The sequence below is a fragment of the Antechinus flavipes genome, chromosome 1 (genome assembly GCF_016432865.1).
Source record: "Antechinus flavipes isolate AdamAnt ecotype Samford, QLD, Australia chromosome 1, AdamAnt_v2, whole genome shotgun sequence".
NCBI lineage: Eukaryota > Metazoa > Chordata > Mammalia > Dasyuromorphia > Dasyuridae > Antechinus > Antechinus flavipes.
In genome coordinates this window covers 71,480,804-71,495,387 of record NC_067398.1, presented here as the reverse complement: position 1 = coordinate 71,495,387, position 14,584 = coordinate 71,480,804, and the positions used below count along the sequence as shown (strand labels likewise).

General features: G+C 33.9%; 1 protein-coding gene across 13 annotated transcripts in view; it reads left to right on the top strand.

The window, feature by feature from the left end:
- Positions 1-13,757, top strand: part of IKZF1 (IKAROS family zinc finger 1) — a 132,597-nt gene extending 118,840 nt beyond the window's left edge. For 7 of the 13 annotated variants that reach the window (XM_051984253.1, XM_051984230.1, XM_051984270.1 and 4 more), the window contains 2 exons: positions 5,774-5,908; positions 10,185-13,757. In XM_051984253.1, coding sequence (XP_051840213.1) covers positions 5,774-5,908; positions 10,185-10,888 — 839 coding nt within the window. In that variant the 3' untranslated portion in view covers positions 10,889-13,757. The remainder of the gene's footprint in view (positions 1-5,773; positions 5,909-10,184) is intronic. The other 6 variants (XM_051984239.1, XM_051984320.1, XM_051984304.1 and 3 more) reach the window with 2 other exon arrangements.
- Positions 13,758-14,584: the final 827 nt, after the last annotated feature.

The following is a 14,584-nucleotide window of genomic DNA, read 5'->3' as shown; positions in this document are numbered from 1 at the left end:
AACCAAGTTCTGTAGATTTCAGGTTTATGCTATGAAATCTCATTGAATAAATCATTTCAGAAGTCCTGAAGTCTTTATATCAAATATGTAATATAAGTATGTCCCTGTTGAGTCCAAACTGAAAGCTCATATATTAAAATAGGTACAGTGGTGCAACTAGAGCTGGAGTCATTAAGACCTCAGTTAAATTCTAGCTGCATGACCTTAGGAAGCCATTTAACTTCCGTCTGCCTCAGTTTCCTCCTCTATAAAGGGGGGTTGATAACAGTACCTACATCTCAAGGTTGTTATAAAGACCAATAAGATAATAATTGTAAAGCACTTAATATACTGCCTGGCACTTAGCCAGAATTATATAAATGTTGGCTATTATTACTAATTATTTCCAAAGGTTTGCAAGGCAGAGCTTGTAGGAAAGACTTTTCTGCATTTGTTCAGGAAGAGAGCAATATCCCAAAGGAAGGGAGTGGGATGTGGGAGGGAACTACATGTAAGTTCTTCTTTTGTTTGGTAAACTGCATGTTTTATATATCCATCTGATAGTCAAATGATGAAACCCAAAGGTTGGTTTTGATAACTGATCACTGATAATCTTTTCCTGATACTACTTTGGAGAGGTGCATGAATATGTTTCACATGTCATCAGACATGTACAAATACAAAGTAGACAAACCTAATTGTTACATGTAAAGAAACTGGGTTAGGACAGGAGGTGTAGCTACACACTGTATCTCCTTTCTTTGTTAAAGGATTAAAAATTTGGCTTGATGCAGAGAACTAGTTAAAATTCAGTGATCTTTATATAACCAAATGCATTACTCAATTCATTATTGGATAAAAGTGTTTACCATAGAGTTTCAGTAATCAAGCAGGATTTAAGTAGTGTTCTTTTTTTAGCTTATATATTTTATTCAAATAAATTTTAGATTTTGTTACAATTTTAACACACACAATTCTTAAAAATACAATAAAATAGGGTAATATACACATACAGGCCATTAATACTTCTGAGATACTTTATATTTATTCATAAAATAATTGATAATTTTCATATTTATAACAGCTGTATGATTTACCAAATTTCTTGAAATGGGTTGTTGAAGATATTGCTGTTCATAATTATTTTTCAACTACTAATTGACACAGCTATTTTACCTTTATTACTGATACTCCAATTTACAAAGTCAGATATTACAATTAAGTGTTTCAAGCTTTACAACACTGTGAGATAGACAGTATAATTACTCTCATTTGACAAGTGAGGAAGTTGAGGCTCAAGCAAGTTTTGTTTTTTTTAAATAACTTATCCAAAGTCATTCAGAATTTAAGCACTAGAGCAGAAATTCAAACCCATATTCCTCCTGACACCAAAAAGTAGAGTGGGTTATGACAACACATTTAGGATATTTAGGGGTCCCCAAAGTAATGATTTGTGTGTTCTTTTAACAAAGAAAATGGCAGTATATCTAAGGAATGATTTTCCATAAAAGTTATGACCATGCTTCCAGCCTCCATGTAAATGGAGCTTACTTTCACTACCATATATTCTGACTCTTGGTTATATTCAGTTTAGCCTTGAATTACATACTCCTTGATGTTCGATTGATTCCTAAAAGACATTGTAAAGATTTTAAGGGCAGAGACCTCATAGACCACTGTGATATTCTTTATAATACTAACTATATGGCTAGATAGCTATGTAATAGTCCCTCTGTAACTAGCACTATGAGCCTAGCCAAATCACTTAAACTCCATTTGCCTCAGTTACTTCATATGTAAAATGGGGATAGAAATAAAACCTACCTCCTAAAGTTGCTGTGTTATCATTATCATTATATTTTTAATGAATTCTCTAGACTTGGAATATTAAGTCTCTTAACTTAATATTTTACTTCAAAATCATCTCTAGCCTAAATCATCCAATTTGGACAGGTTAACTCTTTCATGCTTCTAGATTAATCTTAGTTGTTGACCTAGCAAAAGATCAAAGGCAACTTCCTGGCATATTGGATACAATACTTGCCTTGAAATCTAGAAGACCTGAGTTCAAATTCAGCCTCAGAAACTTGATGTTGGGCACTTGACCTTAGTTTCCTCAGCTGTAAAATGGGGATAATAAAAGCACCTGCTTCCTGGTCTTATGAAATTAAAAAAAAAAAAAAAGCTCTTTTTAATATGCTTTGCAAACTTTAAAACATTCTATAAATACTAGTTGTTATAATAGCATGACAGGGAGGGCTGTGCACGTGGGTCCAGTGGAAGATATAGAATTTATTCATGGAACCAAGAAAATTGAGTTCAATGGATTTAAGTAAAAGTGATCTTTCAAGAGGAATTTTGAACTGTGTCAATATCAGCATAATTATGGTGACAGTAGCTTAAATCACTGACTAGCATTTGGTCTTGCGAAGTCACTTAAAGAATTACAGACTTGAGAGGACATCAGAGCCTCCAACATTCTGCCTCCACTTAGAAAGGCATTGCTTAATACCTCCCTAATTGGTTGGCTCACAAGGCCTACTCTTCTACTTTTGGCCAGTCCTAATTTCTAAGATATCTTTCACCCATTGATCTTAATTCTTTTGTTTGGAGACAAGCCAGAAGAAGTCTTAATTCCTCTTCTACTTCTTCAAATACTTGGGGGAAAATAATCATGTTCTTCCTGAGTCTTATAATCTGTGTAAACTCCCTGAGTTCCTTCAACTGATGCTTGTAAACATGCTTTACAATCATCTTTCTCTCTTAATGCCTTCTATCTTGTCTCACTCTCTTATATATGATGCTGTGATGCAACCTAAGGTGGTATTCACTTTTTTTTAATTACCACATCACACTCAACTGATATTGAGCTTGTAGATAACCTAAAAAACTCAGATCTCTTATAGACAAAATATTATCTAAGCCACCAGTGTCAAAGTGTGGTTTAGGGACCACTTTTAGGATATCCATGAGGTCAAAATTATGTTTACAATAATACTGTTTTAATTTTTAATGTGGTGTTTATAGATATCTATATAAACCAAAATTCTTTGGGAGGGGTCTTCAGTAACTTTTAAAAGTGCATCCTGATACTTAAAATGCTTGAAAACCACTGATCGAAACACTCCTCCTCCAACCTTTATTTAATGCAGTTTATTTTGATTTTTGAACCCCTATTAATTCCATCTTCTTACATTACCCATCATTCTACTAGCTGCTCCCTCCCAACTTTGTGTAATCTGCAAACTTGATAAGCAGGATCCTTATCCCTTCCTGTCAATTGTTGATAAAAATGTTAACCGGCACAGATCCAATTTCCCATGAACATCCTCTCCAAATCATCATTATTCTGTAATCTCCCCTACATCTGTCCAACTTGTCCACAAGGAAATCACAAGACATTGTCAAATGCTTTGCTAATATTCCTCTGATATGCTAGTTAGTAACTATAGAAATAGACTTAAGATTAGTTTGACCTGTATTTGATGATTTGATCATAGCATCTAGAGTTTGAAGGGATCCTTAAGTTTCATCTAAGTCAATCCTCTTAACCAGAGAGATTAAGTCAATCAATCAAACAAGCATTAATTAAGCACTTATTATGTGCCAGGCACTAATGCTAAATATTGGGGATATTAAAGCCAAAGTGAAAGTCCATTTCTTCAATGGGTTTCCATTCTTAGGTAAAAGAAAACATGTTTTCACATAATTATGTGCAAACTATGTACAAAATTAATACAGAGTTATTTGAGGAGGAGATGTATTAACAACTGGGGAGTAAGGTTGGGGTGAGGAAAAGTCTCATGGCTCAGTCATCTGGTTACTTGTTGTTATTTGTCCTTTGTTCTCAAAGAATACCATGACAACAAGGAGGAGATGCCATGATATGCAAGTAAATTAGATTTAAGGGAGGGAGGGCTGTGCAAGGTTACCTGCTTTCCTTTCCCCTCCAAAGACATTTGGGTCCAATGGCAAGATATAGAATGACTGAAGATGGCCCTGAATGAAATGGGAAACCTTGATCTTTTTAAGCTAATGTCTTAACTAGGTCTCAGTTTGATCGAGGCAACACCCATTCACTGATTAAGTCTGGATAGGCAAAGAATTTCCTCTTTCCCCTAGTCAGTTACTAATAAAAGTAAAATGTCCAGAATTTGAATCCATTAAGTCCTTTGGACTCCAAATCTAAGAACTCCTTTCCCTAAACTATAATGATTGTTTCCCCCACGTTTAAAATGCAGTATATCATCTCCAAGACATCTTAGCACTCTATGATTATATGTTTTAATGTAATTATATTATGTTTTTATATGTTTACGTAATTTCTTATAATGTATTCAATTAAATCACATAAGCACTTGAAGATTTATGGAAGAACAGCAATAGTTTGGGGGATATAGTGCAAAGCAAATGATAACTAGACCACATTTCTTCATTTTCTTCAGTATTGGATAATGGCCTTTAGTGAGTCAATTTATAAGATTATTGTTTTTATTGGAAATACTTTGTAAACACACTTTAAACCAGAAATTTTAAATTTTTTTTATGTCACAAACTTCTTTGGCAGTCTGGTAAAACCTATAGACCCCTGCTCTGCACTTAAATATTATTGTTTAAAGAGAGCTAAGTGGCACTGTACTACAATCAGGAAGACCCGAGTTTAAATTCAGCCTCACACACTTACTATCTTTGTGACTCTGACCTCTAGTTATCTCAGTTTCCTCAGCTGTAAAATGAGCATAATAATAGCACTTTACTTCTTATGGTTGTTGTGAGGATAAAATGAGGTAATATTTACACTATGTAAATGTTGTCTAATTATCTACCTATCATTATCATCATCATCATTATCGAATGCATAAAATAAAATGCGTAGAATTACAAAGAAAATCAATTAAAATGAAATAAGGATGTACTTTTTTCCCAGCCAAATTCACAGATCCCTGAAATCTATCCACATATAGCTGTGGACCCTAGGTAAAAGTACTCTACTTTTAAATCCTTCTTTTTACTGTTCACAAATGAGCAATCACCTCTTTTCTATTTTTTGAATACTGGAAGAAAACTATAAATTTCTATAAACAGGAAGAGGTCAATATTAAGTAAATAATAACCCATTGCTTAATTAAAATTGAATTCAGCTTTCATGGCAATACTCTGAAAAATTAGAAAGGACTAGCTATTTCTTTCATTTACTAAAAGGCCATCACTAAGCCACTGTACTCATTATTAAGATTTTCTGATGATTGCGGAGTTCCTTTTAGTCCTACTAAGCAAGGCTCAAGAGAGCTTTCTGGGCATTACCCTGAACCTTTTGCAATTGAAACACAGGAACATTTGATGTTTCATTTGCAAAGAAACAACATATACTTGGATTTCTATTTACACTAGAAAGTAAAATTAGCACATGGGAGGCAGTGAAGGTTAGTAAGAAATGCATTTACCTGGGATTCAGGAGATCTATGTGAGTAGCACATTGGATAATACCGGATATGTTAAATCTCTGAGCCTGAGCACTTCCCTCTGTTCCATATAAATTATAGTCCCTGTCCTATCTAAATTACGGGATTGTTGTGAGGATCTAATATAAGAGCCCTATGAAAAGTTAATTGGACTTTGCCAAATAAAAATGAAATAGGTTTCTCAAAGTTGGCCACTACCATTAAGACTAATGAAAGCCAGGTAGGGATTTCTATTGAGTTATTCCAACTTGGCTGAATTATCTAAACAGAACAGGCCCCTTAAGCTTATTGATATCTGTGTTGCTGACCATTCTGATTTCCCTTGGCTTTAGTCATTAAAGAAGAAACCAACCATAGTGAAATGGCCGAAGATTTGTGCAAGATCGGATCCGAGAGATCCCTCGTGCTGGATAGACTAGCAAGTAACGTCGCCAAACGTAAGAGCTCTATGCCTCAGAAATTTGTGGGTAAGAGTTCAACGTTTGCTGTCTCTTAAAAACCAAACATGCTAATGGATGCTTTCAAAGTTGCTTTATGCTAGGGGGTAAAGGAAGGAAGCAAGTTGTTATTTATTTTTTTTATTTAAAAAAAAAAAAAAGGTAAGAGGACCATTTCTATCCCTTTGTAAATTAAGTTGTGAACATTAGTTGGTGCTTAATAAATGTTTATTGACAGATGGACAGCTTTAAAAAATTATCTGTTTTGTATTGATTTTATGTACTTTCCAACTGTTGTGGCTTCTATTGAATTATTCCAACTTAACTGAATTGTCTAAACAGAACTGGCCCCTTAAGTTTATTGCTATATTTTGAGCAAGCACTGAGGATCATGTAAATGACTAGTGCTGGCTTTTGTGAATGGAATAAAAATAATCATAACCCATATTTATACAGAATTTTACAGTTACACTTATTTTATCATTTGACCCTTAGCCATTAAAGTAGATACTAAAAGTGATCTCATTCCACTTGACACATGATATTGTGGCCAGTATTAATAAGGCCAACAAATAATGAACTTGAGACTCAATGTTCTCTCTTTGGGTTATGAGTCTAGCACTCTCCAAAATAACATTCAGAAACCCAGTTGAAAATAAATGTTTTTACTTTTTCAATTTGAGAATCTGAAACTGAAATCCAACTACTTTTAAGAAATTAAAGTCAGTATGTATTTCAATAAAATGTATATTTAAATTTTGTTACATAAGCTGGCATCAGATATGCTCATTGTTCTTTCCATCTTCACACCCAAAGCAGTTTTAACTACAGCCTTCCCTGATAAATTTATGCTTGAAATATTGCTATAGATTTGAACCCATTATTGCTCTCCCCCCAAAATATATGTGTGTGTGTGTGTGTACGTGTACACACATACACACACACACACACATACACACACACACACACACACACACACACACACACACAATCCACACATACACTCACACTCCAGGAAATTTGCAGGAATTTTTAAAAAAGCAATGATCATGAGAATAAATAAAAAAAGAAGTCAGTGGAGTAAGCATTTCCTTTCAATGACAGAAAAGCCATCTCTTTCCAAGGCAGGCCTTTGGATAGGTTATTAGAAATTTTTCTTTCCATTGAGCAAAAACTTTTCCTCGTAACTTTCACCCATTACTTACCTTGTTCTAAGAATTTTGAATTCTGAGCTCCTAGTTCTGAGTTAAAATGCATTCATTTATGACAAAGGTTGGTAAAATATGTGAACCTTACCATTATGATTTAGAAAACCTGAGAAAATAGTGACTACTCTCTGTATAGATTAAGAAATACCATTCAGTGTTTACTTTAAGCTTAAGCATCACCCTTTTTCTCTGTTTGTAAGATGAATATCTGTCCATTAAATAGTTTATATAAGTCTTTAGACTTGATTAACTTTATCTGTAAGAATGATGACTTATTGAAACTTTTCTCCCTGTTAGATTGTAAAGATCTTTGGTTCAGTAGATAAGGGTGCATAATCATAAAGCAAGTAACTGCTAAATGAACCCCATTATCCCACGTTAATGACTACAATTGGATTAAAATGAATGCAACTGAAGGCTGAATATGCAATTACAGATAAGAAAGGAGGATGGAATATGGCAGTCTTTATAGGACATTATAGTTTGAGAGAGAGTATACTTGTTCCCAATGGCTAATGACCACAACAGAGAAGTCCAATTAGCAAATTCATGAAGCAGGTTCTCTATATTTACATATATACCTATATCATATATATATATACATATATTTTTTTTGTGAACATGTGTGTGTATATATGTCTTCACTTAAAAATTAATACAGCAATGGCAGATATCATTATCATATAAGAAAGCATCGAGGCCCTTATGAAATGTAAGAGAAGCAATATTAAATTATATTTGTAGAAATTCAAACATTTTTTATTTATTAATAAAAACTAATAGTTTTATTGAAGACATAACACTTCATTTAAAACAAATAAATAGTTAGCTTTTAAAACTGGAGTAAAATAATGACTGTACCACTTCCATATTGTAAGCCTTAGCCAGCATTTGCTCTTACCCCATGTTATATCCATGACATATATAATAATATAATAATAAAGGAAATCAGTTCTTTCATCTAAAGAATTAGAAAATGAGCTTGTAAAAATAAAATTAGGACTAAACAAATAATATTTCTTGGACATATCTCTTCCTATTCTTTCAAACTATTGTCCTTTCTCCCTCCCTTTAAGTCCGTTGGTTTTGTTTCAAACTTCATCTTCATATTTATTAAATGGTTCTCTGTTCTCCACTGTTACTGAATTCAACAAACATTTATTAAAGCACTTACTATGTGTGTTACATTTATTAATGGGGATAGAATGTTGTCGTAAGTAGTTACATTCTATTGAGGCTCAATTCTTAGGCTTTGCTTTCCCAGACCCCCCTCAATGAAAGTAATCTCTCATTTTCTCTGTCTCTGTCTGTCTGCTGTCTCTCTCTTTCTCAATGTCACACTCATTCTCTCTCTCTCTTTCTCTCACGCTCTCTCATTCTCTCTCTCTCTCTCTCTCTTTCTCTCTCTCTCTCTTTCATTCTCTTTATCTCTTGTTCTCTCTCTTGCTCTCTCTCTGTATCTCTGTCTCTCCATCTTTGTCTTTCTGTCTCTCTCTCAACTAATTTTCTTATAGTATTCCATATATCAATCAGCATATGCTATTTATCAGGCACTCAGCTAGGCATTAGAAATATTCAGATAAACACACAATAGTCCTTAATCTCAAGAATTTATATTCCACTATTATACTTCTATTTCATGGAAATTAATTTTGCATTATCCTTAATTTTCAAGAAGCCATACCTCTCTTTTCAGAAAAGTTTAGAAATTCCTTAAGTTAACAAACTGGAGAGTTTTTCCCCTTTGTAGTTTCAATACCTGTGGATAAATAAGATCATAAATTTTAGCTTGAGGGGACTTCAGGACCAACTCTCTCCACTTTACAGAGGAAACAGAAATTGAGAAAAGTTATATGTGACTTTCCCAAGATTATATAGAGTTAGTAAGTAGCAAAGTCAGGATTTGAACTCAGGCTCCGACTTCAAAGCTAGTTCCCTTACCATTGGACCATGTTGCCTAATGGAACACCTTATCAATAGAAGACATTTAACAGAGGATTTTTGTTATTATTATTATAATCATAATCTCTCTGAAAGGAGATGAAAAATCTAGTTGGCTAAAAGGTGGGAGAGGGAAGAGAATTAGATAGGAGAAAAAAGCAATCCTAATTAAAGGCCACCATCCTTGTTGTAATTATGATAGTAATTGTCTTTAAAGCTCTCGACTATCACACATGATTTAAGTCATGACACAATGCTCTGAAGTGAGTCACTGTCATTCCTCTGTTAGGATGAGGAAGCTAAAAAAAACATAGTGAGTGGCACTCAGCCATTCATTAAGTCAGTGTTATAACCACAAAAGACATTCTTCATTCTCAAGGTCATACTCAACCCATCACTGCACTGTCAAATATTATATTAACATCTCAAAAGCAAAATTTGTTCATTTTTCCAGGGGAGTATCACAGATGTATTCTTTGTCCAGGAATGTGAAGAGACAATCATCATTGAAATTCAGTGTAATGTCCTTAACTGATAGAATAAATCTTCAGCTAATCCCTTCAATTGATATACAGAATATGATGATGATTATGATGGATAGGAATTAGATCTGTGATTTCATTAGTATAAAGAACTCCTGGGTAAGGAGACTCAATTCGACCTATGGAAGCATTTTTGAGACCTACCTACAGCACTGAAAGCTAAAGGGATTTGTCCAGCTTTGCACAGCCAGTATGTGTCAGAGACAGGACTTGAACCTAAATCTGACTGTATTTGGGTCTGGCTATCCTATGTGATGCTAAAATTTTATTGTTCTTTGAAGTTTGCAAAAATCTTTGTATCATTTAATTGTGTCATTTATCTCATTTAATAGTTTTTATGATGCTACATTCAAAATCATTTGTATGCCTGCCTTTTTTTTCATTATTTCCCTAGAATATTTTTCAATATACCAAAATTATTTAATTGTATCATTAATCAATGATTATTTAATTAAACAATTAAAATTACTTTGTATCATTTCATATGACCAATGTGCCTGACATGTACATAATGGTAAACATTTGTTAACTGGCTAATCTTGGTTCTCAGTAAGAAATAAATAAATGCTTGAGAAATTCAGATCTCAACTGACCATTGCCTATTTTAATCACCAGGTGATAAATGCTTGTCAGATCTCCCATATGATGCCAGCACCAATTATGAGAAGGAGAATGAAATGATGCAGACCCATGTCATGGATCAGGCCATCAACAATGCCATTAGCTACCTTGGGGCCGAATCATTGCGTCCACTGGTACAGACACCTCCAGGCTCCGAGGTGGTACCAGTCATCAGTTCAATGTACCAGCTTCACAAGCCCCATGTCGATGGCCACCCACGCCCTAATCACACAGCCCAGGACAGCGCCGTGGAAAATCTCTTGCTGCTCTCTAAGGCTAAATCCATCTCCTCTGAAAGAGATGCTTCCCCAAGCAACAGTTGCCAAGACTCCACAGACACAGAGAGTAATAATGAGGAACGGAGTGGTCTCATATACCTGACAAACCATATAAACCAACATGCCAGAAATGGTCTGTCCATAAAGGAAGAGCATCGGCCCTATGATGTCCTGAGGGCAGCAACTGACAATTCCCAAGACGCTTTCAAAGTCATCAGCAACAATGGGGAGCCAATGAAGGTTTATAAATGTGAACACTGCAGGGTCCTCTTTTTGGACCATGTGATGTATACCATCCACATGGGTTGCCATGGTTTCCGTGATCCTTTTGAATGCAACATGTGTGGCTATCACAGTCAGGACAGGTATGAATTCTCTTCTCATATAACACGAGGGGAGCATCGTTTCCACATGAGTTAAAACTCCTTTCTCTGCTAATGTAACCTTGAGTGGTTTATGCCTAGAGTTGCATGAACATCCACACATAAAAAATAAAACAAACTAACAAAAAAGGCATCAGAAAAAAAGGAAGCCAATGCCCATTTTTTTTTTCCCTGCAGCATGTATTGGATGGTTGTACAATTGCAACTCTTTTTTTTTTCTTTTTTTTTTTAAGAAAGAAATGAGATTTTTACTGTTAGTTGCGAAGTTGAATTTTAGAGGATAAAAATTATTAGTTAATGTAACTAGAAGCTTTATAGGCTGCTAGATCAGACTTCCTTCCTTCATCTTTTGCTTCTTGCAAGTATCCTTTCCCCCAAAGGCTAATTTCATAGAGAACCAATACAAAAACAGGCCAAGAGATGGGGGAGGGGGAAAGATCCAACCTTTCTACTTACAACCCTTCTAAGTCTCAGATTCTCATGTCAGGTGGGTTCTATGACTTTCCATGAATAGTCTATACATGAGAAGAGATTTGACCATCTTAAAGAAAACAGGAGTAAAACCATATTGAAAAGATTAGGATAGAGTCCAAGTTACCTTTTCCAAATCATCTGGGCAAGGAGAATTATGAGGCACCAGAATTCATGTTTCTGAAGACTGATAGGTTTTTCTTCTTACTGTGTGTATGTGTGTGAGTGTGTGTGTGTGTGTGTGTGTGTGTTTTAAAGAAAATGTTATTTGGAATCTTTTTTTGTATAGGAAAATATCCAGTTTGTTTAGAAAAGGTAATTCCAGGAGAAAGACCTACACTGACAATGAAGAAATGCTTAATTAGAAGAATCTTTTTAATGGTCTTTTTTATTTCAAAGACCTTTTCACAATGCCTATAAATCCTTTAAGGATATTGCCAAAACTTAAACCAGTCATATGGGGCTAAATATACCTGGTGCATAGACACATTTAGACATTCTTCTCCATATGTTCACATAGAATTTATTTACAAGCACTAGAGATATTATTTTAAGCTACTGATTCAGCTATATGACCTCCAATCATTTTTGTGATCCTCCCCAAGAGAAATTCAATTCCCTTTGAAATATTTTACTCTCCCTGACATTGTATTGGTATTTTTATAAGATTGCCCTTTACCACTGTAGATGGATACTTTCTCTGCAATTTATAGTCTTAAAGAGCTGCCTGGGGCACTGAGAAATTAAGGTACTTGTTCAGGATTACCCAGACATTATGTATCAGATATGAAACTCAAAACCATATCTTCCTGGTTCCAGGGCCATTTTCTATCCATTATACTACCCTGCCTCTCTAACTATTTACCTTATGAAAGATCAAAATTTAACGCCAAATTTCTTCATTAATTAACTTCTCCTACCATAAATATCTCCTCCTTTAAAATCTAATCTAGATCCTTAAAAAAACACACATGCATATGAATCCTCCCACTCCATCCCTCTTTCTTTTTAAAATCCTTATAACCAGAAGATCCATTCCACTAGAATATGGTCCTAGAAGTTTATCCATGAGTAAATGTGCTTTATTATTCTTTTGCACCATTTCAAACATCAGAAATTACTAGGAAATAACAATGCTCATCTATGTCAAATGGCTAAAGTGGGAATATATGTTCTTAATATCATGTAAGGGGCATACAAGATAGGTGTTAACAAAGATGACACATTATCACCATCTAATGAATACATCCCAGAAGCCATAGTAGTAAGATGGTTTGTGAAATATTTATTTTGTATAAGTAAGAAGTAAAGGCTTTCTTTACAACCATCAGGTGTATACACTATTTTCATGTGTATTTGTATCATTATTTTATTAAAAATGTTTTATTTTTAAGTATGCATTTGAAGAAAGAAAGAATAACTCTCCACTACTACTGAGGCACAGAAGGGCAAAAAAATTAAAGTATGTATATCTCTGTTCCACATTAATAGAGTTTTTGGTTATTTCTTAAATTGTCAGAGGAGGATGCGAAAGAATCATCACTATGGTTTTCTCCAAGGTTTAGAAGGTTTTGAATTCCCCTGTTCCACCTCAATATTCAGTTTTTGTAAGATACCAACAATAGGCCACGTTCTCATAGTATGATATGATTGGTCTATTCTGGGATGAGCTGGGTTTGTAATGATTCTTTAAATATGGGATTTCTTTACCATTCCTAAAGCTATTCCAATTCATGAGCAATTGGGGCTTCCTGATATGGCCATTAAATAATATGGACATAGGCATTTCTTTGGCCCCCAATTTTCATATTTTCCAGGATATGATTAATCTTTAAAAACTGGAAATAAATAAAATGGACATTTGAAGTATATTGTCTTTTTACTTCAAAGTAGAGAAAAGAGATACAACCTTTCCTAGCTTCTTATTTTACCTATTTCCTTTTTTTAAAATCCATTTGACAAATGGAAGATTATTAGAATTCTATATAGAACTTAAAAAAAAAAAAAAAGATAAGATAAATCTTATTGAAAGTAAGGCTTACAGAGTGGTACCCTGCTGAGAACACAAGTTCAGGGCAGTGTACTTTCATGTGCTCAATCCTTTTTCATCCCTCCTATAAGAAGAATGAAGTCTGATTTATGCAATTTCTTTTAACCAATGACATTCCAAATAACTATACCCAGCACTGTTCTTAAAGGAGTGTTTTTTTCTGAAACTCTTATCCTGCTTCCCTCCTGCCTTTTATAGCCAGTATAAACTTATATTTACACGTCCTTTTTGCTGTGGTTTTATATTGTAACACCATTTTCCCCCTTTTAACTATTGTAGATTTCATAAAATGTCAATGTGTAATTAAATTATGTTTGAAATGTGCTCACATTCTGTATCAGAAATTTTCTTCTCATTAGTAAAAGTAGAATTTTGCATGACTCTACACTTTTTCTGCTCTGTGCCTTGTTTTGTTTTATGTGATGATATACCTGTATAGTCTTTGGAGTACACTTTGGAAGTATACCTAGCTATATTCCCATTTGGGAGTGAGGAAGTTCCAAATACTCTCACATTACACTTAATATATATATGTAGGCATTAAGAGGATTAAGAATAATTTGTTGACCTGTTTTTCACAAATCAAAATTGCCATTTCACATATCCATTCCATGCTATAACTTACACCCTTAAAAATCAGGACCTTTATTTGTCTCTTACACTGTATTTTTCTTTTTTTAATCGGCATAAATAGCATTTAAAAGAGTATATCTACCCTACTCTTTTAGGAGAATTTAAGATGATTAGAAACACAAACTGTTTTCAGTTATTTTCTTTACCTTTTACTATCATTGGATTTCTATTCAGACACTTCTGATATCCAGGACACCATACAAATAAATACTGGTTTTCTTTTAGTTAAAAGCCAGAACAATTGCAAACTAGAATCTGAAATTTGGCAAAAAAGCTGAATTTTTTGTTGTTTTGTTTTGTTTTGTTTTGTTTGGGGTTTTTTGTAACATTTCTGATTTGGGTTGGTTTGATTTGTTTCTTTTACAACTGTCTTAAATATAAAGAAAGTGATGAAACAGACATCAACAAACAAAGAGGCAATACAGCTAATAATTCTTCATTCATCAGTTTCAGCAATAAAAAAGGGTCAACAGCTCAAAATAATCCTAAATTTTTTTAGTTGATGTAAAGTGTGATGTTTTTGTTCATGTTTTGTTCATTTTAAAATTTTTTTTACTTATTATGAGCCAAAATTAGATA